Consider the following 26,881-nt stretch of genomic DNA (forward strand, 5'->3'; position numbering starts at 1 on the left):
TGTTATGCACAAAAAGTTATTTAAAAACAAAAAATAACCTCTATATAAATAAGTAAAATAAATAAATACATAATTGAAATTATGACAACCTTCCAGAATGTTTCAAGCTGTCGTTACATTCTTGCTGGGAGGTCAAATTCGTGGTAGAGAGTGAAATGAGGATGCTAGAGGTAAAAAGAAAACCCTGCGGAAGAGGAGAGCATGTGTCTCATTGTGAATCCACTTGCAACACTGAGACTGTGGGAATGTTTAATGAAGCAGGGGGGTGGCAAGGATACAAACCTCCTTATTTAAAATGCCACTTCATTAGCATAATCTTATTTAACGGGAGCAGGCCTAAACACGCGAACGCAATGGAGGAGCCAAACTAGCAAACATAGGATCAGGAAGAGGGAGGAGAAAAACGGGGGCGGTGGGTGGGTTCGTGTGCGTGCGTGTGCGCGTGTGTATGGCACGCTAAAGCACACTCACCCGCTAATGACCTTGATTTTTTGACACCTGAAGGGCTCCTAACTGAAAGATGACGGTTGGAATGCCAAATTTTCCGACTGGCCGTCAAATCGAACATGACTCCGCACAAACTTAGTTCCGGTCAACTAGCTTCCTAAATCAGTGCGCAAGGCGCTAAAACGGAGGGTAACTATGGCAACAGTCTTCCGTTTACGAAAACTTAGCTGAAATAAGGAAGAGATCAATTTAAAAAAAAAAAAATTAAAACTTTTTTTTTTCATTTTCTCATTGCCCTATTCTGAAGTTGTTTGTGCTTTTTCTTTCTAGCTTTGCTAGTTTGCTTGTTTTTTTTCCCTTGGTGCTATTTCTTTTCTAAATGAATAACACACACACACACACACACAGACACACACATATATATATGATGAATGAGAAAGATTGAAAAATAATACTAGAAAAACTAATAATTATTTTATGTATGTTTCGCCTGGTGCAAAGTATCTATAGGCCTAGGTTACAAATGTTAACCCCATCAGAGGTGTTCCTCAGCCCGCCTTTTATTTAACCAATAACTCACCCTTATGAAAACAGATAAACTTGTAGAGGCAATTAGGGCTCTTTGCGTCCGACTGCACAACACTTGTCATATTGTGGCACAATGCATGCTGTCAGTTTCAGTTAGGTCCGAGTGCAGACCACCGGTTTAGGCCCTTATGTCACGGCTCAGATAACCGCCAGCGGCAGGCCACGCAGTTGTGGCTCACTGCAGTCTAATTGAAATATTGCGGATCATAACGGTTAAAGACAATTTTACACACTTCATTAATTAACGTTAAAGATGCACTTCAACGGCAGCTGCTGGCCCGACAGCGGGTACAAACGGAAAACACCGTACTAGCTCCAACACTGCAAGCAGGAAACATATTGCACTGCTTATTAGGCTTCGATTGGTAATCTGTGTTCAGCCGAAGGGACGACACTGACTCTCCTTTTTTTTTATTGTTTATTATTAATATATATATAAAAAAAACGAATTCATCATCAAAACAAACTGAAATCTCATTTAGGCTACTTCATTAAAAAAAAGATACATGGAATTCAAGCACATTTTAAATTAAATTTAATCGCAATAATAAAAAAAAGGTTTCATATACGTTAGGCCAATTATTATTATTTTTTTTTTAAGTTTGATTTACTGTATTGCTTTTCCCTAATTATTTTTCACTTATAAAGGGAAAGAAATGCGTCTTATTCCATGGCTTATTGTAATAAAAATCTATCCATACACACGGGCCAATATTTTCACAAGAAGGGCCCATATGTAGGACGGAGTGTGTCTGATTTCACTTAATAGTGATGCTGGGTGTTGGTAATTACATCAGGCTGGAGGTCCCTCCGTCAGCCTCCTCTCCCTCTCTCCTCCCTCTGCGCGGAGCTGATTGGTCGCTGGGAGGCAGCTTGGACAGAAACTGCGTTGTCCTGGTGACCCGGCCTCTGTGCACCCCAGCCCACTATAAAACCCCGCATATGCACGCAGGCGTGCCAAATGGGCTGTCAGATGCGACTTGGAGTAACAAGTGGATTTGACGTTTAGGTTTTTCTCTTCATCGCGCCTGCAAACACTCTCGGTAGGTGTTTTATTATTTATTTTCTGTTAGGTTATCCTGATAATTAGTGTCAGTATACACAGATTGTGTTTCTGCTTTAATTATTCTCAGAAAAAAAATATCCAGAAATAAAATAGGACGCTGATTACTGGCTGCTGCATATAAAAGATGGGGAACTCAACAAATAACTTTTATATGGTTTTCTTTCTTTTTCCATTCTGTGATTGTGTTATATCAAAGTTAAATCACAAAGTTTCCTCTGTGTTAACATATTTTATGAGGCCTACATTGATTTAAAAATATTTTTTTAAAAATGAGCAGATTCTCATTATCAGAATCGAAATGGGTAAGATGAGCTTGGTTTGGTCGACATGTGGATTTGAACTTTCAGTAAAGTAACTCAGAAGTTTACTTTTTTGTTGTTTTTCTCAGATTAGCGTGTGAGACCCGGATCATGGACTCAGATACAAGCCGCGTGTCAAGCAGACCGTCCTCTCCCGAGGTGGACGACATCTTCATGTCTACTTTGAAGAAGTCTGTGCACGGCTTCTCCGGCGCTGTGTCCTCTACGCAGAGTGACTCTCCGTCAGAGATCCCCGGTCTGCGTGGCCTCTCCGCCCTCGACGAGGACTCTCTGTCGCTCCGGATGGCATCCAAGAAAGACCGTAAACTCCTCTCGGAGAACGAGCTGCAGGCGATCCGCCTCAAGATCAACAGCCGCGAGAGGAAAAGAATGCACGACCTCAACGTGGCCATGGACGGGCTGCGGGAGGTCATGCCCTACGCGCACGGACCGTCGGTGCGTAAACTCTCCAAAATCGCAACGTTGCTGCTGGCGAGAAACTACATCCTGATGCTGAGCAACTCTCTGGAAGAGATGAAGCGGCTTGTAAGTGAAATCTACGGCAGTAGCGGACATCACAGCGGCTTCCACCCGTCAGCATGTGGGACTATGACACACGCGGGGCCCGTGCCGGGACACCCGGCGGCTTCTCACGCATCGCACCCCGGGGTACATCACCCTCTCCTCCCGTCGGCGGCTGTCTCCACTGCCTCTCTTTCCGCGCCCGGTATCTCCGCCGTCACTTCAGTCAGACCCCACCACGGACTTCTCAAAGCGCCCACTGCCAGTGCGGGGCCCTTGGGCAGCAGTTTCCAGCACTGGGGCGTTGGCACCGGCATGCCCTGTCCGTGCAGCATGTGCCAAGTCCCGCCTCCGCATGTGTCCAGCATGAGCACCGTCACCATGCCGAGGCTCACCAGCGACTCTAAGTGACTCCAAGCAAAGCTGAACTTTTCTCCGGGGGGTGTTAAAGACTTATCTCCCAACTTTATCGTGGTTTTATTTATCTTTGTTGCCGAATCCGTTGCGTCAACGGAGGCATTTAATAAGACCAATGCATTGGTTTTCTTCACTGGGACTTCGGTGTTTTTGAAACTAACTCGGTGTTTCATAGTAATTAACCTCTGTTTTAACCGGTCTTTTCTTCACAGAGCTCCTGCAACACACACAAACGTTTTCTTGCGACTGGGAATCGGTCATGGCCCACATACGTGTTTCCATGCAGTTTGTTGAAGATCACATTTATTCCAAAAATACTTTCCCGTTCTGTGGTACCGCAGGAAAAAAAAAGTCCCCAAAAGTTGAATCAAACCACAAATATAGGATGTAAATATCTAGATGGGCTGTTCTGTTTAAATAGTCGGAGATATATATTAGAGTCTTGTAAATGTCCAGGAAGACTCCGCCACCCCACCTCCTCACATCTTGCACCTGCTATAATTATTCTGTCCGCCTCATTCAATGCTCCTCTCCCTATTTTCTCCTCGGTAGGCTGTTATTCACTGTCAGACGCACACAGCGACCACTTCTTTATTTTTTTAATTACAAAAAAAATAAAAATAAAAATTTGAAAATGATATTTATTTACTTATTTTGGAGGGGACGTTCAGACGAATCTCTGATTATGTTGGGGTTTGAAATGTAAAATAAAGATGAATATTGAAATGAGAAAAACATTTTGTGGTGGTTTTGTTTTTATTTGTTTTTCTTTTTTGTGGATAAATACATTTAAAGGAGACTAAAAGCAGCGTTTATAGCTTGTAGCAGGAGGGCAGTACTGAACAGGGTTATTCAGTATTATTACATAATAACCAGCGAAATTACACATCATAAGCACAACTTGTTTTGTTTTCGTTTTAAATTGTAGTGTTTAGATCTTCAAGGCCAATTAAACGTTTATCATGGGAACAAAAAGTTTTCCGCCTCAGCTAAAACACCTTAGCACTCTTTAAGAAAAGTTTTTATTTTGAATCAGTTTATTTTCATTATTACTCCATATAAAACCCAATCGGCTTAGATTCAGTTGTCAACCAAAAAAACAAAAATAAAAAATAAAAATATAAACATATCGCCCATTTAAATAATAAATCTCAGCCTAATTATTGGTGTTATATACAAGCAGTTACGAGCATCTTATGAAAAAGGGCTTCATTAAAAAGAACAAGTTTGACGATAAACGTTTTCTCGGATTTATAACAGAGTGCCCAAAGTAATTTTTCGTCATGTTATGAGCCAACAGCAATGTTGCCACATGAAAGAAACTTTTCAGAGCTGGTCTCTTCTGCTGGATGACACTCACTGTTTTTAATTATTCACAGTTGTGCACAATGTGGCTTCAGCTGGTGGAGAATGAGCTTCATTCAGCAAACAGTGATGACTTTTAGCCCACTGACACCTGTCTGTCTGTCCAACTGAATGTTTCTTCCTGAACAATTCATCTGCTCACATGAATACTAATTTCCAACCTGTGCAGCAAGAATGTGAGTAAAATACAGCATTTGAAATAGCCACCTTAAAGCACGAGTGTAAACAGCCGCTAAAGATGAGCACAAAAAGCTCTTTTGGCAATAAGAAGCCAGCGATGAGTAAACGCCGGTGGACTTTAGGAAAATGAAGCAGCTGCATAGCAGATTGTGCATGCTGTTGCAATATTTTCCAAAAGCTTTTGAAGCTGGAATGATATGACTAAATCTCTGAATATTCATGCATGCATTTGTTTATTCATCTCATTACTGGAATTGAATTATTCAGAGTCCTTCAGTGTTTTGTAGGACGTTCGAGAGTAAGAGGTAATTTGGCGCAATGCAACAAAAACAGTTTATTTACAGATAAGCTATAAGAAGTAATTCTTCCAAAGTTTCAGCGTATGCCTGTGGCTTTCCCAAAACTTGCACGCTCAATGCTTTGCCTTCAGCGTTGATACATCAGTTAGTACACTGCCATCTAATTTCTTTGGTCTTTGAATCAGACCTCTCCACAGACTCTATCACCTTTCACATATTTCACAAGTTCCCTGGATTCTGGGTTTGTGGTTACACATTTCCAAAGTCCCAAGAAAAGAAGCATTTAAAAAAAACACACCTGTGTGTGAGGGGCACCAATGATTTGTAGGGAGTTCAGGTGCACTTACCTTTAGGCTGTCATTCTTTTAAAGCATGCATTTTAACTTTTTGTTTCTAATATCATTACTAATATCATTACTATGGTCCCAGTGAGTCATATAACAATGAGAAAGTGTGCCAAAAAAAAAAAAAATCATCATCATCATAAACAACAGGCCAGTTGAGCACATCTGCACCTTTATTACACCTTTATTATTAATTTGTTTATTTTATTTTATTTTATTTTATTTTATTTTATTTTATTTTATAAGCAGTTCTGCCTGAAAGCCTGAAGATCTTTGTCATTCATTTTTGGTTTTTAGTCTTGTGAACTTTCTATTTTTGTTTACAGCTTTTTTTTTTTACTATTATTATTTGTAATAGTAGATCCAATTCTTCTTCTCAGTTGACATCATTTTATTTTAGACTTTGGCATAAAGAGATTTATAGTTTTTTTAGTGGCACATACAGCACTTGGAAACATCTGCTTTTCCTCAGGGGTCCCAACACCAGAGCAGTCCAAGCACCATTTGTCAGAGCAAAATGCAGTTAACATGGATTAAAAAGTGTTACATTTCAAAAATAATTAGAAAGCCCCCCACACACTCACCCACACCCACCACCCCATTACTCTTCTGCCTCTGTCTCAGTTACAGAGCCCAACATATTTCCTGAGTTTTGCTGATTATTTTGTTGCTAGCATATAACAAATGGCACCGTATGAGAACTACAGTTAAATGACAAAATGACAAAATAAAGGAAAAAAGTTTTGCAGTGAACTGTTAAACTTTGCGCACACACACACACACACACACACACACACACACACACACACATGATATAGGTGCTCACAGCATGGTAAAGGAAGATACCGTGGACCTGAATAGATATTTGAATAGGCAACAATGATGTGTTATGTTCACTATATGAATATTGACCTGTAGTAGCAGCTAAGTTCCTTCCAAAATGTGCTTTTTGAGGAATATTTACTGTTTTGGAGATGGGATCGGATCATAACACAAAGAGTGTAGTTACTCTTAATGCATCATAACGCTTTAGTCCCAGGTAGATTCACACAAAGATGCTGTGCTGTCCTGTTTAAGAGAAAAAACATCATATTAGAAGGAGGTGTTGTGGCAAATGAATGAATGCCTTTCCATTTATACAACAATATACAATATACAACAAACCTGTTGTCTCTCTATCAGGTACAGTTCACAAAATTTTCAGGCAGTTCATGGTTCATATCCTGTGTAAGAACTTTAGTTTAGTTTTTAATCACTGTTGTCTTTGTTTTTGTTTCAAATTTTGTTAGTTTTTCAAGATCCATCCAGACAAACATGTGCCTAAAGTTAAAAGGGAAGCTCACTGGGTGGAATCTCTTCAGCTCCGCGTGAACATTCTGGCCAATAGCAGCTGGGCTTCATGTCCTAGTGTCTGGATTTGAATAAACAGCTTCTTATCCACTGTTGGTGGCAGGCTGACTTATCCATTGGTGCTGAGAGCGTGAGGTTGATTCTGTGACAGTTTAAATATTCATAACTTTGGACAGAAGGGGAGCCATCAGTCTTACACTGTTGTAACTGGATTTAAACCTTCCTGAAAACACTGCACAGATGTACACCCTTTCAGCACTGCGTATCATGTTGTGTTAGCCGAAAGGATTAAACATTGGTGGGATGCATCAAAGGTGGCGGAAAAACAGAAAGAGAAACAGAGTCTATGTTGGAGAAAAGGAGGAATAAGAGAGAGAAGATAATCAAACAGAGAAGCTGTCAGAGACAAAGGCAGGATTTAACTCTAACAAGAAAATAGATGAAGCTCTAAGGTAAATATGAGACCTCAGAGGTCACCCTTTCCCATGGGACTGGTGTTTATTCCAACAGCTTCATCTGCTCAGTTCTTACCAGCATTAAACCACTGATGGACTCTAACACACCAAGAGACAGTCACTGTATAGATACATAAGCAACAAGTGGTTGCTTAGCTGTAAATGTAGCAGCATATCAGCATTTATATCATGATGTCACTGTTAACCAGGAACTGGATACCTAGTATTTACACATGTTTTCCACTTACACCAGAGCAATGGGAAGTGAGGCTATGTTTGATAATTTTGTGTTTTATAATTGTACTGATTTACTACTGAGTTTTAGAAAAAAAGTTTTTTTTTAAAGATTAATATTCATTTTTATTGAATTTTATTTATATAGCAGCAATTTGCAACAATAGTCACCTCAAAACCCTTTTTTTTTTTTTACATCGTTGGGTAAAGACCATGCAATATCAGAAAGAAAACCCCAGCAGTCAGGTGACCCCCCTATGAGCAACCACTTGGCGACAGTGGGAAGGAAAAACATCCTTTAAACAGGAAGAAACCTCTGGCGGATCGAGGCTCAGGGAGAAGCAACATCTGCTGCTGAGGGGAGGGAGACAGAACAAGAGACACACTGTGCAAGAGAGGCAGAGATTAGTAATAACTAATTATTAAATGCAGAGTGTGCAAAAAAAAAAAGGTAAATGAAGAAGAAACACTGCATCATGGGAAGCCTCCAGCAGCATACGCCTATAGGGGATGATTCTGGGTCACCTGCTCCAGCCTGAACTATAAACTTTATGAGAAAGGAACGTTTTAATCTTAAAAGCAGAGCAGGTGTTTGTCACCAAAACCCAAACTGGAATTATGTTTAATCAGTACAGTTGCATCAATTAGTAAATGTTTACCACTATATTCACAGTTACCATTACATTGGTAATTTTACTAAATAAATCAGTAGGTTGTGCTACACTACAAAAAGTGAAGTGTCCATGTCATTTAGTTGAATTGAAATTTTACATTGTTGCAATGGTAAACTGGGATTTCCGGTTTGAAACTGTTTATTTCACTTTACCTAAAATGAAAAATTACTTACGTGGAAAAAATCTATAGAAACAATTTCCTCTTAAGTAACTATGTACTTCAAGTCAAAGGTGATGGTGTCACATGACGTCACTCAGCACTGATTCCTGTGTCCGCCATTACCACGCTTCAGCAGTGAAGTATGTGCAGTAAGTACAATGCCAGTGTTTGTCATCACATTACACTCTGCAGCCACCACATGCAGGTGGAATTGTCACTAATGGTGTGAAATTCCTTAATGAGTTGTGATCAATCGCACGTGCATGTGCTATGTTGTTTGTCTTGATCTATACTTGCGATTTGAGTGATCCTAGAAGGCTCAAATACACCTTTGATGCACTGCAGAAACTGTTCATGGAGATAGAAATAAAGAAAGTGACACGTAGATCTCAAAGCACTGGATCAGCCAAAGAGACATGTAGACACAGACAAACTCCAGGGAGGTGTAAAGAATTTATTAGATTGTAATGGGAAGGAAATACTTTAATTTGACTGAAATTAGAAAAACAGTATCTGAGCCCCCTCCCCCTTTCATTGTTCAAAGAGTTCTGTCTGTCATATTGATTCATAATCACAGTGTTAGAAATGTTAATATTAATTGCTGTTACATCACCAATCTTATATTTTAAATATATCTTTAATCTTTAATTCAGCATATTTTTTAAGCTCTTTAAAAGGTTGAGAAGGGGACAAATTTTGCGTAATTTTGTCTAGTGTATTTGATCTTTGTTTCTTTTGCAGCTGTTGTTCAGATAATGAAGACTTCAGTGCTTTATTTTATAATTTTTAATGTATTTTATGTACATAAAAGGCAGCCTTTGTTTTGAAAATGCACCATAATACATTTTGTCCTTCAAAAGAGAATGTGTCTTTATTTCTAGTACGTTGATTGTGACGTGAAAATCTTGGTTTAACCTTAAAGAAATCAGCTTTTGATTGTGGTGAATTTTACGTAATAAAAAAGTTTTTTGTGAAGGTTTATTAAGTAATATTTTAAATGAGGACATAAGAAACCAATTTTCAGTTATGTGTAAGTAGAAATTGTATTTTATTTCACTGGCCAAAATGCACAAGTTGAAAAAACTGTAAAACAATTAGAAAGTTTCAATCAACTAAGCCCAAAGAACAAATGTACTCAAAACTATCAGGTTGTTGTACCAAAGTGAAAAAAGGGTTTAAGATCTTTGGAATTACTTTGTTTGTTTGTTTGTTTTCATGTACATTTATGATTCCAGAAAAATAAATATAATTGACTTATTTAAGAAACATTTACAGTTTCAATCAAATCACAGTTTTAGTCTAAAACTAATAAATTTAGCTGCAACAAATTAGCCTGTTGTTTTTAAAAGTCAATTCACAGTAACATTTTTTTTCCAGCTGTCTGGAAGTGTATAAATTTCAGAAGGCTTTTCATTCATAATAAGGAGCCTTGTGATGGAAACCATCATAATGTGGTCAGCATTAATAAAAACTTTACTGGAGTACTGGATTACTTCTGGGTTACTGGATTACTTCTGGGTAAGATAGGCTTTTGCAGTGGTCTGCATGTGCAGCTACTCTGATAAGTTGGTCATTCAAAGTTACAAGTGAACATAGTGTGAGAACAAGAAATCAGCTCTTGCATGATGTTTCTATGTTTTACATCATATATTGTCCAAACCAGTAGCCAGGTATATTATACAGTCCTGTGTAAAGAGATGTATCATATTTAAAACTGATCGAAGGACAATCAGTCTGTACACTGAGGGTGTAACACGTCTTCTGCTTGGAGCATGTCAATCAGAAGATGTACTAGACCCTCAGGTTAGCTTTCATTGCACTAAACAACTGAGGTTAGCAGTAGCGCAGCTGAAACAGAAACTGTAATGTGCTGTGTCAAATGGTGCTCTCCATACTCACCCACTTGCCTGTGCTGACAAGTACGACTACGTTGAGTAAACTATCAGCGTCCAGTGGCAAAAAGTTAAGTGTGGAACCCTGCAAACTGCTGCAATGTTGGCTATGTCTCCGAAATGAAGGAACAATAGAACCAAGGTATGTTATCAAAGCCAATTTCAATGCCAGCGCTAGCTAGCTAAAACTTGGCAGATTTGTGACAGGCATTAGCATTACATGTAGTGTTGTTTGTTGTTTAAGAGCGACAAAGTGTATTAAAAATGTATTGGCTGCTCTAAAAGTTGTACATTTTACAAGGCATGTTCATCAAGTCTACCAACAGAAATGCTGAACTGAGACTGAGGGACTGTTAGCCTTTGAATCAGGGCCCCTTCCTGTTAAGTTAAACATCTGTTTGATTTGTTTTGCCATTGTATTTTTATGCTAGACAGCTCTGCATACCGCAAGAAAAACTATGAAGTTGTGGAATTGAGTAGCATTCATACATATATTTATGTGAAATTCTTAAAAAAAACCCAGAGTGGTGCTTGTCTTTACTTTTGTGTGTACATCCGATAATCTACGAAGCGCAGCAGATGAACTCTTCGATTGGGTGGATCAATGCATTTAGTAAAAGCCCAGTGGGACAAAGACAGAAGGGAGAGAGAGAATGAGTGAAGGAAAATGAAAGAAACAAAGCGAGAGAGCAGAAGATCCATTGAGTGTGTTTTTTTGTGGCTGAAGAATTGTCCTCAGTGGCTTTGAAAGGGGGGATAATCCTGTCAAGTAAGCAGACCTTTGGATATTCATGACTGGCCGAGCAGCTCCGTGGACTGAAGGAGGACACAGCCAGGATGGGATTAAACATCAAAGTGAATCTGAGGAGGGCCGGACTGGGATATGAATTAGCCATCGCAGAAAAACAGAGGTCTCAGAGGGGTGTGATGGGGTCCAGAGGGGACCAGTTGTCTAGTGGTTGGATAGCACTTTGAATGATTCCAAGATGTGGGTCTCCTAAATCCATTCAGGAGGATGATATGCTATGGTGTGTGCACCTGTCATCCAATATGAGATATGTACATACATACACACGAAGAAATATCAAATATAATGACACATTCATTTTCATTGTGTTCCTGTGTCTTTTGAGCTGTTGATTAGAAAAGTTTAGGTTGATGGATGATCAGGTTTGAGGTTGTGATTTGGCACTATATATCAATACAATTAAAATGAACTGAATTTAAGCATGGGACAACTTTTCGTTCCAATCAGACTAAATCTGAAATTACTTACATTAGACTGCAATAGGCCTGCTGTGGGACTTCCCATGATACACTGAGCGTTTCTTCTTAACTGACCTCTTTTCACTTTCTGTGAGTTTATACACCACTTAGCATTTAATCATTAGTTATTATTACTGCTGTCAGCGTTAATCTTGTTAAAATGATGTTAACGCCATAACCGCATTAACGTGGCAAATCTCCGTTAGCGAGCTAACGCGGATTGCCCTGTGCGTGGGGCTGGATGGCGCTAACGCGTTAACGAGCTTGTAATGAACCGCTGATCTGTACCATAAGTCATCCTTGCGGGGGTTGTCGGAACTGTATGCGCAGTCGCACTAAGGACAGATGTGATCAGAGGCATGCCCCGTAACGCGTATAGAGCAGTCTGTCGCGGCAGGAATAAGTTGTACAAAGTCCATGTAAGTTACGATAATACTTTGATAAGTATGATAAGTGTGTTTCTAATGTAAGGTATGTTGCTGCGTTTGTATTGTGAGCTATCTGAAAACCCTTTTATTCTTTATTTACGTTACTTACATCCATGTGCTATTTTTTAGCTAGACATGTGTGTCATGCAAGCTAGCAGCACCCCATGAGAAACGGGCCGAAGTGTTTAAGTGTTTACCGGAGTTTTGCACCCTTGGCAAGCGGACTGAGGTATGTGATGAGAGATGATCTGTTGTTATATTTTATTTAACTGAACTGTGTAATCCCTTGATGCTGTTTGAAGTAACCCCTTTTGTTTTATTTAATCTGTGACTGTATATCTCAGAATTACTTGTTTGAACTTGCCTGAATTAACTTAAGCTCATTGTTATAGTTCAAAGGGTACTGTACGGGTATCAATTTTTTCTTATTTTATAGTTTTCACGGTGCTCAACGTCCAGAGAATGAGCCGTGTGTGGTGAGGAAATAAATGGCTGCACCCGTTAGAGACTCTTCTGTCGTTCTTGATGCCAAGGGCTGCTACAGAGCTAACCGCGCAAACAAATTGACGCCATGCAACCACACGCACGGGGTCATCCGCGTTAACGAGCTAAAGGAGATTTGCAGCATTAACGTGGTTATGGCGTTAACGTCATTAATGCTGACACTACTAGTTATTATTAATCTCTGGTTCTCTTCCACAGTGTATCTTTTGTTCTGTCTCTCCTCTCACCCCCAACTGGTGTTGGCAGATGGCTGCTCCTCCTTTAGTCTGGTGCTGCTGGATGTTTCTTCCTGTTAAAACTGATATTTCCCTTCCCACTCTCGCCAAGTGCCTGCTCATATGTGGTGGTCTGATTGTTGTGGTTTTCTGTTTGCTGCTGTCTTGACCTTACAATATAAAGTGCCTCGAGATGACTGATGCTGTGAACTGGTGCTATGTAAATAAAATTGAGATGAATCGAATTAAAATAAGTTTTATTTCACAGTACCGTATCAATAAAGGAAAATAATCTAATAAAACAGTTCAAAATATAAATGCAAATTCCTGGAAACACTGTTAAAGGGAATCTGTGTTTTTCCCGATTGTGACTCTAAAGTCGTTCTGCTTACGAAAAGTGCTGCGAGTTTTGTCTGCACACAAGTGAGAATTATCTAAGAAATTTTATCTGCTCCCTGTTTTCTCACATCTTTAAAAAATTCTCACGTTTTATTCTCATATTGTGTGACTTTCACTCTGAGATACCCCGTGAATTATGTTCCATATGGTTTGCTGACCATGTCACGTTCGCGTCTGTTCCCTGGCATTGGTCCTGCCAGCTCTGACTGCTGCTGGCAGCTGGGACTTTTGGACAAAGGGACTCACCCTGACAGGAATCAGGGAAACTAAAGTGATATTGAGACACATACACACCAGGTGTCCTGCAGTTGGCTAGAAAGGGTCAGATCTACACTGAGACCTTTGTCACTGTAAGAAGCAGTGTGCTTTTTTTAAAGTGAGTAACGTCTTAGAAAAGTATTCGATTTACATTAAACACCTTTTTACATTAAGATTAGATCAATTTAGATTTGCCATGAATTTTATTAGTTTAAGAAGTTTTTTTGTTATCTTAGCAGATTTTTCTCTTAAAACAAGGACATTTCACTTCTTGAAGGTACACAGAGTGATTAAAATTGTCTGATTTGAGCACGTTTGGAATTTGCTTCTAATTTCAAGGTATTCAGGCTTAAGCAGAAAGGCCTTGTAAATGTGGTAGCTCATGAATAATAATTTAAAATAATTTGAATAATTTCAAATTTGAGAAAATTGAGAAAATTTCTTCACAATGATCAAAGCATGTGCCAGATAAACTATGTCTATGAAAGCCAGAGATCAACACAAGATGCAACAAAGTCCCTTGAACTTTGCACCTAAACACACTGTAGTCGTTCTTAATAAATCAATCATAAACAAGCCCATGATTTCTCACAAAATGATCAGTATTGGGCTTTTTACTGGTCTGATGACACACTGTCATGGCAGCTGGGACCTTGGTTTAGTTAATTAGGTGATCAGATATGATTTCAACATAAATGTTTATTGAGATTAGAGATTGTCGCTGCAAGCTGTGTTGGGTAACTCGTTACTTGATGCATTGCAACATTACAGCCATTAAAAAGTAATTGGTCATGGTACTGAATCAGCTCCTGAGAAAACTAACTTGCTGGAGCACCTTTACTCCCGTTTGTAATTAACTGGCAGTGAAGAGCTAAGAAAAGCTGATAGTGTTTTCCCGTATCAAGAATCCCACTTTTTTGTTGAATGCTAACATCATTACGTGTTTAACTTAATCCTCCAGAATAAAAACAACTAGCTTCAAAGCTGCCTTTCTATGGTTTGATGATTTGGCCAATCAGCTTCAGTGCAGTCCTGCCACCATAAGATGTTTTAATAACTACAACCCCTATTTGTCAAGTTGCTGAAGCCTGCTATCATGTTGCGCTGCAACATATGTCAGCTCTCCAAGTTGTTGCTTCCCTGGGGTCGGCGGTTTCATAAATCAAATTAGCAGCACATACAGAATGGCTGTCACCTGATTTGCTAAAAAAAAAACCTGAAGGCGAACACTGTAAGTTTTTGCATTAATCTGACCATTTATTTAATCAAATGGTTAAAAAAAGGAGATGTATCAGTCACTTCTCACTCTCACTCATTATCTCAGTAGTTAATTGTCCTCAGTGGGAGGCCAGACCTAAGTTTGGGAAACATCTGTGACAAACCTGCTGCGGTTTGAAGAGAGTGGAGGCTGAATAGGAAAGGAAAGTGGCTGCTTCAGTCTGATCTCTGCCGTCCTAGTGGGGACTTTAATGCGCTGAGAGTCTGTGAGGAGCAGGAGCACTGTAGGAGGTGAATGAGCTGAGGAGGAGGTTGTAAGGCATAGGAGAGAGGGGGGAGGGGGAAGGTAACTCCGTGTGTGTGTGTGTGTGTGTGTGTGTGTGTGTGTGTGTGTGTGTGTGTGTGGATACAGGGTGTAGGCTAACAGATGTGTCCATCAAAGAATCATCTTACATCCACTACATCCATCTGCCACCCCGACATGACAAGATTTGGAAAAATGTAAAATCCGTTGTGTTAAGTTTCTTGTGATCAGCTGGTGGGGAAAACACAGGACTTTCACAATCCTGGATTTGAAACAAGTTTCCCATGATCCAAAGTTTCCCATGATTCAAAGTGTATCAAACCTCCATTTTTTTACTCTTAGGTAAGAGTGTGGCAAAGAGGGGTGATCAAAGTGCTGCACACCTTCTTCCCCCACTAGTGTCATTCAGTACTTCCTGGTGAGTTCCTGTGGTGTTAACTGGTCATCTGGAAGATGTGTTCCTTGCACCGTGTCCTGCTCCTGCCTTGTGGTGTCCCAGCTGGCCGACCATAACACATTACCAAAAGGGAGGCATCAAGGGACAACGACAATGTGAAAACAGATGAATATAAAGACTCCTGTTTCTTTTTTTGTTCTGATTGTTTGATGATTGTTACAAAACTGCTCAGTAATGCACGTCAAAGCTACGAATCTACACAGCTAGAAAGAAAACATGACTCAATGAAGGATGTTCACAACAGCCAGTTTGGTGATACACTGTGCATTACATTACTCTTACTGCAGTTACACTTCAGTTAGTTGTGAATAGCATCTGTCTTTGTTTTTGCATTCATAGTTTTGCTCGTAATTGTAGTAAAGTTACTTTTTTTGTTTTTACTGACAGAACATCATCATCTAACATCCAAAAGTAAAAACATGTGGTCCATTTTCAATTAAACTACATTCAACCACTAAAATACAAAAGAAAAAAGCTTGTTAGGGTTACGAGAGAAGTTTTTCATTCCTGTCCCACATCACAAATATCCAGCTGCTAGTCTTTAGTCTGTTGTCTCTTTTCTTTTGAGAGTAGGACACATGTCATCGTCTTCTCTCCTTTAGGCTGTGTCAACTACTTCTTTGCAGGAAGTCTAATTTCTGGGACGTGCATCCTCATCCATCATACTGCTATGGCCTTTCACTTTAACAGTGACTTTGGTCGCACTGCACCGCCCTCCATACAGATGGGGATAACCTCTGAAAACCCTCCTTTGGCCTTGCACCACTAATATAACCTAAGAAGAACTATCTCAACCAGCTCCCACACAACATTTAGACATAACGTTGTGCTCCTGCCCTCAGTCACTTGGGCCGAAGAAGAAAAAGCTGTGTGTTTGACTCTGGACAGGGATTCCTTAGTATGACTGAATCCATCATTGTCACGCTTAAATAGGATGGGGGGTTTTAAGGTTACTTTGTGTTGGTGGGTGGGGTGGGTTAACTAACACTGTCCTATTAGCAGACACTCTACAAATCCCCCTTGGCATTGTTTCAGAGAGAAACATCTGCTATAAGAATAGACAATCACTGTGCACATTTGGGGTCATTGTAAATGACCACAATGAAAGGGTTAAGTACTTTTATTTGACAGCTGAAACAAAACAAGTGTTATCTTTGGGAAAACAACATCAACAACAACAACAACAGAGTTATTCTAAAAGTCATTTAGATTAACAGCAAAGACCAGGATAATGCAGAAACGGAGTGATACCGTGCAAAAACCCCAAAACGTGAAACAGTTAAAGGTGTCAATGAAGCATTTAGCAGCATGAAATATGAATGTGGTAAATGTCCATCTGTATTTAAACAGCCGTGACCAACTGAGCGTGTGCAGCTATTGAAAGTGAAGCGTTTAGGCTCTCTTTCACAAAGGGCCCAAGGGCTAAAACCTTCCACCCCTTCCACCATCATTATCCCTGCCACACTATGATCAGCACCAAATGCCGACTATCCCAGGCCAGCGCTCACAAAGCATGCTGGGAAGGACAAAAGCAGACCTTCAGCCGATTGGTTCCACCTTATTAACAGCTTGTAATCTTCTCATGTCTTTGGCTAGGCCTCACAGAGCAGGAGTTAGGGCGAATAGATGAGTGTGTCCTCCGTCTCTGCTTTGATGCAGAGCAGCCTTCTCCCTCTGAGAACTCCTGCTCTGTTATATTTCCATTGTGGCTGCTGCACCTGTTTGTCCGCGAGGACACGTGGAGAAAATCAGTCACTGGCAACTGTTAATTTCTCATTAGGCTCTTTTTTTTCGCACATTGTAAACAGTTTGGGTTTGAAATGCTTGCAGCAGGTGCGCCTCATCTAATGGTTTAACTGGCTGCAGTTTCAAAAATGCCATAAAACAGATTTTTATTTTTCTTGTAAACCAAAAACATGCAAATATGGCAGGATGAAGGCAACATTTGCTGATGATTTTTAATGCTGTGTATTTGAGGACGTAACAGGTGACCAACTATATTAGAAGTTAGCATGTGGCTGGGTTAGCTTAGTGCACATTAATAAAATAACGATCAAAATGTTTTAATATACTGATAATGAAGTCAACTCCAGTCTTTTTTATGTTGGTTAATGCATATGGTGCTTTAACTCCCCGGTCATGGCAAAAATACTAATAATAAAGTGATAATTCACCAGCACCAAGGGGTATTGAGACAAAATGATCGTGGAACATTGTATCATAATTATGTAACCTCTGGTAAGATAGCTAGCTTGGTAGAAGGATAGATTTAGAAACAATGTCAAGTTACAAGTGACAGAACCTGGATAGGCTGAAAAAACCTCCTTCAGAAACTAAAAACACAATAAGTCCTTAAAAAAGAAGAAAAGAAGACCAGTCCTGGCGTGACGCAACAAATACTTCAACTCAGTGCTCAGTTGCTGCTGATCAACACTGTAGCAACAAGCCACCTCAGTTTGGTAATCTTTCCCTTTACGTTAATAGCGGTGGATTAGTTTAAGTGAATTTATTAAATTTGGTCTTGATTCCTAAAACAAGAGCTGTTTGCTGTAAGCATTGTGAGTTTAATAAAATTCTAAAACCTGTAAGTAATTGCTTATGACTATTAAAAAGAAACAAATACACAAAAACAGTAGTGGAGATTCAACCAAAACTTAAGACAAAACCTTGTGTTTGTTACAGTCATTTTGTAAACTTGTTTCTTCTCCGTAATCACACATAAGCGACTTTAGATAACGTTGCCTCCCCCAAACAACTGAGTTCATAACCTTTTTTTTTTTAGCAGTATCACATTGGGTGTATTTTTCATCCTGTATAAGGGGATAAATTAACCCAGGAGTTTGGCTGAGGTGTCTTCCTGTCTGTCAGCCGCAGGAAATGGCTCCACACAGACGAGGCATTTAGCTCCCAGGTGCAGACCCCACATTGGACAGCCTTACCCAGATGGATAGTACTCCTTCTACCATAAAGACACTAGTCTTCCCCCTGCCCTGAAGCCACCAGTGCTCCTGCCCTGGTCCAGCCTCATCAAAAGGGAGGCGGATATGCTGTGCTACAGCCCCAAATCAAGCTCACTTTTCTTTCCCTTGTAAGTAGTGGAGAAAAAGTGGGGGAAGTGCACAGTATTCTGGTAGACACCAGCTTCTTTCTTTCTCCTCTTTTCTGACTTCTGTATGCGTGGCTCCTTGCAGGTGTCCCTTTTTTTCTCCGCTCTTGACACAGAAACGATCCCAAAATTCAGTCAAAACCATCACGGCTCATTTTCTTTCATTACTCAGTTTATTACCTCTCATTGTTACACGGGCACTAGAAATCAAATTGAACTCAGAGGAACGCTCACACACACACACACACACACACACACACACACACACACACACACACACACACACACAGATGCACACACACACACACACACACACACACACACACACACACACACACACACACACAGATGCACACACATTCATTCTGGCTGCCTGCACTCTGTTCTCCTGCAGGTGCGAGGGCCATCCGCCTGGCCCTTTTCATGAAGCCCTCTCTTTCCTGTCCGTCTGCAGCCGTCTATTCAGCTTCAATCACAACACCAGCCGGACGCCACCGGACCACTGGTGAGGAAGGGAAGCGCCTCCACACACATCTTTTACTTCTTGAGCGACAAGAGAGGAGAGGCCGGGAAAAAAGAAAGGCTCTTCCTCCTTTGCATCTCCTTCTGCTTTCATCATAAACAACTTGCTTTCTGTTTGTAACGGTGCTGTCCTCCCCCCCCCCCCCCCTTCACCCCACACCCCACCTCAGATGCGGCTTTACAAGGAGCAGTAAGGGGGGAGTGCAAAAAGAGGACGGCCAGGCTGACTGTGCAACAAAGTGATGCAGAGGTCTTTTTGTGGCTCATGAATGGTACATTTGAGGTTTCCAGCCTTGCACGGAGCCCCAAGCCAGCTTCACCTGTGGTTGGAGTCAATTGGCCTGTTGTGTGCCTGCCTGGAACCATGCCCAGTTCTCTGCCAGCCAATTTGGTTAGTGTAGCCACTCCGAACGGAACAACAATAACCTCCACCTCAAAACCATCAATTAACTTCCCTCACACAATAATGTATCCATTCACTGTTTGCCAAAACTGTTTTCTGACACGATTAATGCCCGGGCTAATAGTGCTAATACCTGCTCTCTGTCACTTAACACAGTACTGATGATGTTAATGGCCTCCAAGTTGTTTAATGGCTCTAGAGGTACATTCCATTAAGCTCATAATGATGTGTCTTTTTGTTTGTGCTCTCAATTAAGTTTCACATAAAGAAAAAGTATAACCAGCATTACTTGTGCAATCAGGTAGCACAAGTCTCAGGCATGGCTAATACTGCATTCACCATTCTAGTATTTAAAACCCTGGGTTCTTGGTCACTGGTTGCATTTTCTTGGAGCCTTTATTTGGCTTTGCCATCTTCTGTTAACCACATGTGTCTGTGTAAATCTGTTTATTTAACTTCTTATTTTATTTTACTGAAGTTTCAAATGCTGACCACAGAGGTGACGAATAACAGTACCAAATGAAGGTCAAATTTCTGACAATATTCTGTTAATTCACTAGCTTGCATGCACTGAACCTGTCTGCAGTACTGAGCTTCTAAAGGTCTCAGAGTCCTGATTGCCTTTATTCACTATTGTCTGACATACTGGAGAAAGGGCCATTCATTTGTGTTCTTGTAAAAGTGCTTCTTTGTTTTGACTCACACATGTACATGTGCATAGCCACACCGGCCACACACGTTAAACACATTAAACCTTGAATCAGATGGCTTACAGCAGCACCAGGTGCCACTCCTGTCAGCTAAGAGCAGGACGCTGACAGTACAATTTGACATAAACTACATGAAATCATCGCTCTAACTTGGAAGGTATCAGCAGTTCAGCTTGCTAGTGGTGGTGCAGTAGCATGTGGGATATTTGACCATCATTTAAATACCACAGCATACCTGTGTTTGACACAATAATGGACCATGTCATAAAACTAGTTACCGTCACTAGATGTAAGTCCAACAGAGCACCTTTGGGATGTACTGGAACGGCAGATTCTGTGCAGCAACTGTGTGATGCTGTCACATCAACATGGGCAAAAATGTCTGAGGAATGTTTCTAGCACCTTGCTGAATCAGTGCCACAGAGAAATAAGCCATTTCTGAAGGCAAAACGGGGTCTAAGCCATTACAGCAAGACATCCCTAAAAAGTGCACAGACAACTTTGTTAAGTGAGGACAGCAGCTCAAAGGTTATATGAAAACAGTAAATGTCAGACCAAGACAGGTTTAGTTTAGTGTTAGCTGTCCTCATGTTTAACCTCTAATATCCTGTCTTACACTGATCCAAATGTTCAGTGAGCTTGTCATGGTGTTCTTTGGATGACAACCTTGACAGTCAACCTCATTTGACTGTCAAAATTCACAAAGTTGGATGTGCATATGTACATTTGTAAAGAGCACATGGCATGTCGGGGAGGAGGAGAGCTGAGGTGGGGGCATGCGAGGGGATCATTTAGCTCACTTCTCCACTGTGTGAGCCGTCATTCTTGCCTCGCGCAGCTGTGGAAATGAGATAAAACCGGGATGCCACTTTAGAAAGCTCTCATTTGCTCACTACTCCGGAGCCAGAAACCTCAGAAGTCAAAAGTCACTGTGCTGGATGGCAGCTTGCAGTCTTCTGCAAACAAAGGGGAGCGCAACAGGTGGAGGGAATGACAATTAGATTTTACAGCTTGTGGATTTTTCTTTTTCTTTTAAAGTTTGAGTAAAGTGGGGTTTTTTTTTTAGCTTTGACTATTAAATTCTTCTTTGGCTTTTCTCTCAAACTTTATCTTTGGCTGAAGTCTTCACCGGACTGCAGCTCTTCTTAGGAGACTATGAATGTGCTGCCAAGCCCAGTAATCAGAGCCCGAGAGCAGTCGCTACCTCTCTGCGGCTCTGGGTCTGCCCAGGACTTATCCCACTGCCCTCCAGGTTTCAACCTGAGCTCTCACCTAAACCCTGCACCGATGCTTGGCCTCCCAAATGGCCAGAGATCAAGCAAACCTCAGCGGGAGCTGAGCCCTGAGGAGCAGCAGGAACTTCGAAGAAAGATCAACAGCAGGGAGAGGAAGCGGATGCAGGACTTAAACATTGCTATGGATGCTCTGAGGGAGGTCATGGTGCCTTATGCCTCCTCGCCTTCATCTGCTTCCTCTCAGTCCCACCAACATGGAGCAACTCCGGGCCGCAGACTCTCCAAGATCTCTACCCTGGTTCTAGCCAGGAACTATATCCTCCTGCTGGGTTCATCTTTGCAGGAGATGCGGCGGTTGCTGGGGGAGGTAAGTGTAGGAATGGGGGTGACCACAGGACCAGTCCCCCGGCTGCTGCTTGCAGGAGGGTGGCCCCTCATTTCCAGTCCCGGTCAACTCCTCCTCACCCAGGAATCCCTCCTCTCCTCAGCAGCCTCCTCCTCCTCTTCATCATCATCATCTCCCTCCAGTTCTTCATCATCTGCAGGAGCCAAATGTCCGTTGCTTTCTCCAGGTCCCATGGAGGCCCCACTGGCCCCCATGCAGTGGAGCTCTGCAGGTGCTCCAGCAGGGTCGCTGTGTCCTTGTGGAGTCTGCAGACTGCCCAGATTCAGTCACTCCACTCTAGCTCCCAGATTCCCAAAGTGACATTGAAAGTTGAAGAAGTTCGCTGAAGAATGGACTTGAATGCAGCATTTTTTATATGAATTGTTATTTTTCTAACATTTTTAACATGTTTATGATATGTTACTACACTACTCACGCTTATCATTTGATTCTTTTAAAAAGCATGATGGAAGTATTTTTCTTTTATTCTTTTTTTTCTCACTCTCACAATGTTCTGCATATTAGCTATAAACTGTAATGACTGTGTGCATGATACACGTAGCTACAGTGTTGTGCTGCAGCAGAGGTTGAATAACATTGTTGGCATAAGACTATGAAATCTCGGCTTATTAGTTTGCTTTCAGTTTTACTTAAAGCTTGAAAAAAAAACTTGTTTATGTCATGATTTTGTTTATCTTTCTGTTTCAAATTCAATGGGCTCCACACCAATCACTTTGTGAGTCTTAATGTAGCAGATTTGCTGGATTTCTCAGTTTTGAACCCTAAGTTTTGATAACTGGAATGTTACCACAATAAATAAACAACAATAAACTCTTGATGTTTGAAACCAAGTCTTTAGTAACTTTATAATACTTTAAACTTTAAGAAATGTCTGTATTCCAGTTTGAAGGTTCATATTAGCTGATTGTTGCATTAGAGGCAGAAGGAAGAGGAAAGGAAGTGTCCAGTTGTGTCAGAAAGAAGGAAGTAGCAAATAGTACAGACCTTACTAGCTAGTATGCATATTAAAAAATAAGTGGATTTTTTATCCCACAATGCATTGCTCATTGCCCAAAAAAGTCAAAAGAAAAAATAAACCACTGTTAAACTGAGTACAGATGCACAAGACTGCAAGATAGCTAAGCACCAATCAAAGTTTATTATGCCGTGTTTTTCACACATGTGCTTCAGTCATCAACTTTTCTAGACATTACCTGTGGAAGTTGGAAATATCACAGGCTGTTGGATCAGGTGTGAAGCAGCCTACAACTCGCCAGCTCCAAGTACAAAGTACAAAGTAATGTCTGATGGCACCCATGTCTGGAGTTCATGTTTGAAAAGTGATTGAGTTCCAATAAATATAGAAGCAAACATGAGCAGATTCCTTGCAAACTAATAGCAGAAAGATTCTACTGTGACTACTGCAAACATTTGCATATATTTTTTTAAACAAATGGTGGGAAATTCTGTCACTGTTGAGAATGAGAAGTGATCCTCCTTTCAGGGTTTCTTCTACCATGCATTTATAATATAAAAACACTTGTTTTTGTCACACCGGGGTGCACCAATGTTTTTTTTTTGAACAGGACTCAGATGCAGATGCCGAGAGTGGAGTTGCGTTGAACCAAAAACAAGCTTTATTCAGCTGATGACAGGTGTAAACCATGAAAACAACAAAACAAACGGTGGCAAAACTATGAAAACTATGAACCACCATGTAACACTACAAGACACTAAAGAAATCTATGACAGGCTTGACCACCTGACAATGACACATGGAAAACAGAGGGGTTAACCCTTTAAGACCTACCGTAGAACCAAGGCCGCCAGAGCTTACTTTATATTTTTACATCCTGTAGTGCCATTTTTGGGAGCATTTCCAGTTGCTACATCAATACAACTGTTATAGCCCATATTTTAATAATATGTATGCATTAAGTCCATAGTAACTACATAAATTACAAAAAAGTGCAATAAACTACAAAAAAATTGAAAATCGTTTTTTTTTACATATATTTCTATTTGGAGAAATTTAAGAGGTTTATCCTTCAAAACTTTAAATTCAAAAAAGTTGCAAAAAATAGTTTACAACAACAGGAAATTTATTTTTGAGTGTCTTCATAGTTTTATTTTTGAGATACACCAATTTTTATACACTGCAGGAAAAACGAGAAACAATCCTATGATGCAAATTTGCAAAGAAAACAGCATGTGCATCAAAATAAACTATTTTAAGCAGTGCAGTTTGAGTTCTAAGCATCCCAGAAACTATTCAGAAAAGCATAAAGTCAAACATGACTTATAAAAACACTAGTATAGGCTTTTAAGGCCTACAAGTAAAAAAACTACATTTTCTGCGAAAATGACGTCACTTCCTGTTTCGGGCCGGTAATGGCGGACATGCGATCGTTCGCGCTGACGTCTGTTTCAATGTGGGAAGTGTTACGAACAGCTGATCGGATCGGCAAAGCGTGTTACTTGAATATTATGTTTTTGTTCCTGCAAGCGCTTCTTATGCAATATTTGCAAAGCTTTATGTGGAAGGAAACCGTGACCGAGGACAAGCTGATGGCATAAGATGTAAGTACAACTCCTCCGGTTTCATATGCAAAAAAAATTATTGCGCTAGCTTACGCGGTTCAGGTTCTACAGGGATTTAAAAATAGTTATGCAAAACGGAACTCCGACAGGCTTTAAAGGGTTAAATACACAAATGAGGTAATCAAGGGAAGTCGAGACACATGGGGGAAACAGCTGACACACATGAACCTAATGACGCAACAGGGAAGTGAAACTAGCACGCCAGACTCTTTCAAAATAAAACAAGAAACCTGGGCATGACAATACAAACGTGACAATATACAGCCCTAAAATAAACTCCTGAAAACAATGTTAATAATGTCAAACTAAACTCAACTAACCCACAACCACACATAAGAAACTCAAAAACCCCAGAATAACCTCAGAAACGCTGAGTCAGAGACCCAGCCTGTGACAGTTTTCCTCCAGAGTGACTTGTATCAGACTCATAATGTCCAATTAATGTGCAAATTTAAAGAATAATAAAGTCCACATTAAGATTTTTTTTACAGCACTTGGAGGCAAAACCTTAACAGAGGGATCAGCCTCTAATCATTATGCATGTAGTGCATATTAAGTGCCTAAACTGAACATCGCCTTTGCAAACCTAGATTCAATTTAATAAACATTAAAGTGTTACCTTCAAAAGCAATCAGACTCTGTTTATCATAGTGTCCAAGAATGATTTAGAACGAAAAATCACAGTTCTTAATATGACATACTGGTTTTAAGGTGGACACTTTAATGATCAAACCTGAGGCAAAGGCTCAGTCATGTTGACCACAATTTTCCAAAGTACCTAGAAGAAGACTGTCACTTCATGCATCTGGAAAAAATGTAAACTAGTAATAGAGTTGCTTTAGAACATTGGAAGACGGGTGTTAGCATCTAAACTGACCAATGGCTAATATTGACTTTTCTTTACCGCTTACTTTCCCAGATGTACACCCCCATTTGCTTTAAAAGGCTTGAACTGATTGAACCCTTTGCGAGTGTTTCAATCCTACATTTCCTGCCGTTCTCTCACAATTCAGAAATGATTCACTCACTAAAAATAAATAGAAGCAATGTTCTCCATATGCCAACTTCTTTCCATCTTCTCCACTGTGAGCTCTGATATCCTTCAGAGACTGACTAGCTGTTGAGCTGAAAATCATCCTCTACCCTTCACCCCACCTCAAAAACTGTGAAACAGTCCTCATCCCCTTTCCCCCTCAATTCATTGCTCCAACAAGCAAAAGATCAAAACCCTCCCGTGTAATTACTGCTCCACAAGAAAAGAAGGCCCTTTGATTATTAGCCCCCTCTCGCTCCTCCGTCCTCAAATTCTTGATGTTTCCCTGTGTTAAGGAGCTGGGATGGGGTGATTCGCTGCTACTCATTACACTCACTCCACAATATGTTCAAACGCCCAGAAAATGTGTCACTCTGAATGGGGTTCACTCCTGCAAACTCGCCACCCCTCTGGAAGAAAGCAGGCAGCCTCATTCTGAGAAAGAATAAGAGGCGCTGATAGGGAGGATATTCTCAGCCACAACCTGGCCCTTAGCACGGCCTGCATGAATAATAATAATGAAAATAATCATAATCATAATGCTGATAAAATACTCAAAATAATTGCCACCCCGGAATAAGAGGATTACGGATGGCAGATATGTGAATAGTGCCGAGTGAAAAGAAGGGAATCTGTTAGCATCGGGGAGGACAAAAGAGGAGCTACATGCTATTAAGTGAGATTAAGCTAAATAAGGCTTGATTTTCTTACAAGAAAAAAATGGGGAAGGAGAAGAGGGTGAGAGTGAAGGAGGAGAGGAAGGGGAGTGGAGAGAGAGCCTGATTCACAGATCAAAGTGAGACGGCAGAACTTCACGTCTTTCATTTACATATAGCTGCTTTATGTCTCCGGAGGGATTAGCTACCTTTGCTCCCTATTCTGCTACCTTTGCCCACCATCCATTTCCTCCTGCTCTCAGGATAGACCGGCCCTTCTTCTCTCCCCCATTGCACTCTTCTTCTTCTTCGTCTTTTTTTTTTTTTTTTTTAAGTCAGGCTCCTTAATTTCTCCCCCTTTCATTCTCTGCTCTTTCTCTCCATTTCTCCAAGAGGCTCTCACTTTCTTGTGTTTGGTGGTTTCATTGTTGCGGCCACGCAGGGGTCTGGTCAGTCTTTGTGTTAGCACTTTAACTCATCTCCATTTCATCACTGTTGTTCAATAGGGTGAAAAGAGCGCGTAAGACAATGCGCTCACAGGCACGCACACTTTTTCTTAATTTAAAATAAAAAAAAAACTATTAAAATTGGTTGTAACTGTCAGTATAAGAACATTGTTACAACAGTAAACGTGAGTCACACATAAATATGCTAAAACACGATGCAAAGCACACATTTCCACACATCTACACTCTGCCAGTGGTTAGACTATGTTTACCTGTTACCATGGAAATTGTACTTGCTAACAGCTCCTACATCTTGAGAGTTTACCCACGTGTGGAGCTCGATACAACATTAGATTAGACTTGGAAAGCATATATAGAGATGTATTGCCTAATTATATTGAGCCAGTTTACTACCTGGATTATTCTCAAAGGCAGCTTCAGAT

At 40.5% G+C, this 26,881-nt stretch overlaps 2 protein-coding genes and 1 long non-coding RNA gene across 4 annotated transcripts; all 3 read left to right on the forward strand.

The window, feature by feature from the left end:
- Window positions 1-1,624: 1,624 nt before the first annotated feature.
- olig2 (oligodendrocyte lineage transcription factor 2) lies at window positions 1,625-4,180 on the forward strand. Of its 2 annotated transcripts, none has more exons than XM_082508938.1 (2): window positions 1,625-2,078; window positions 2,490-4,180. In XM_082508938.1, the coding sequence occupies exon 2, from the start codon at window positions 2,512-2,514 to the stop codon at window positions 3,331-3,333; it is 822 nt and encodes a 273-aa protein (XP_082365064.1). In that variant the 5' UTR covers window positions 1,625-2,078; window positions 2,490-2,511; the 3' UTR covers window positions 3,334-4,180. The 2 variants fall into 2 exon arrangements, with proteins under 2 accessions (XP_082365064.1, XP_082365065.1); XM_082508939.1 differs by lacking the exon at window positions 1,625-2,078 and adding an exon at window positions 2,223-2,403.
- A 7,654-nt stretch (window positions 4,181-11,834) lies between these two features.
- LOC309691385 lies at window positions 11,835-12,530 on the forward strand. Its single transcript, XR_014271985.1, has 3 exons — window positions 11,835-11,977; window positions 12,116-12,215; window positions 12,423-12,530. It is a non-coding gene; the product is annotated as an uncharacterized lncRNA (long non-coding RNA).
- Window positions 12,531-21,237: 8,707 nt separating this feature from the next.
- Window positions 21,238-22,023, forward strand: olig1 (oligodendrocyte transcription factor 1; the record flags this gene model as incomplete). Its single annotated transcript, XM_082507147.1, has 1 exon — window positions 21,238-22,023. The coding sequence occupies one exon, from the start codon at window positions 21,238-21,240 to the stop codon at window positions 22,021-22,023; it is 786 nt and encodes a 261-aa protein (XP_082363273.1).
- Between the last annotated feature and the right edge of the window lie 4,858 nt (window positions 22,024-26,881).

The sequence above is a fragment of the Aulonocara stuartgranti genome (genome assembly GCF_965226115.1).
Source record: "Aulonocara stuartgranti genome assembly, chromosome: 16".
Taxonomy (NCBI): Eukaryota; Metazoa; Chordata; class Actinopteri; order Cichliformes; family Cichlidae; genus Aulonocara; species Aulonocara stuartgranti.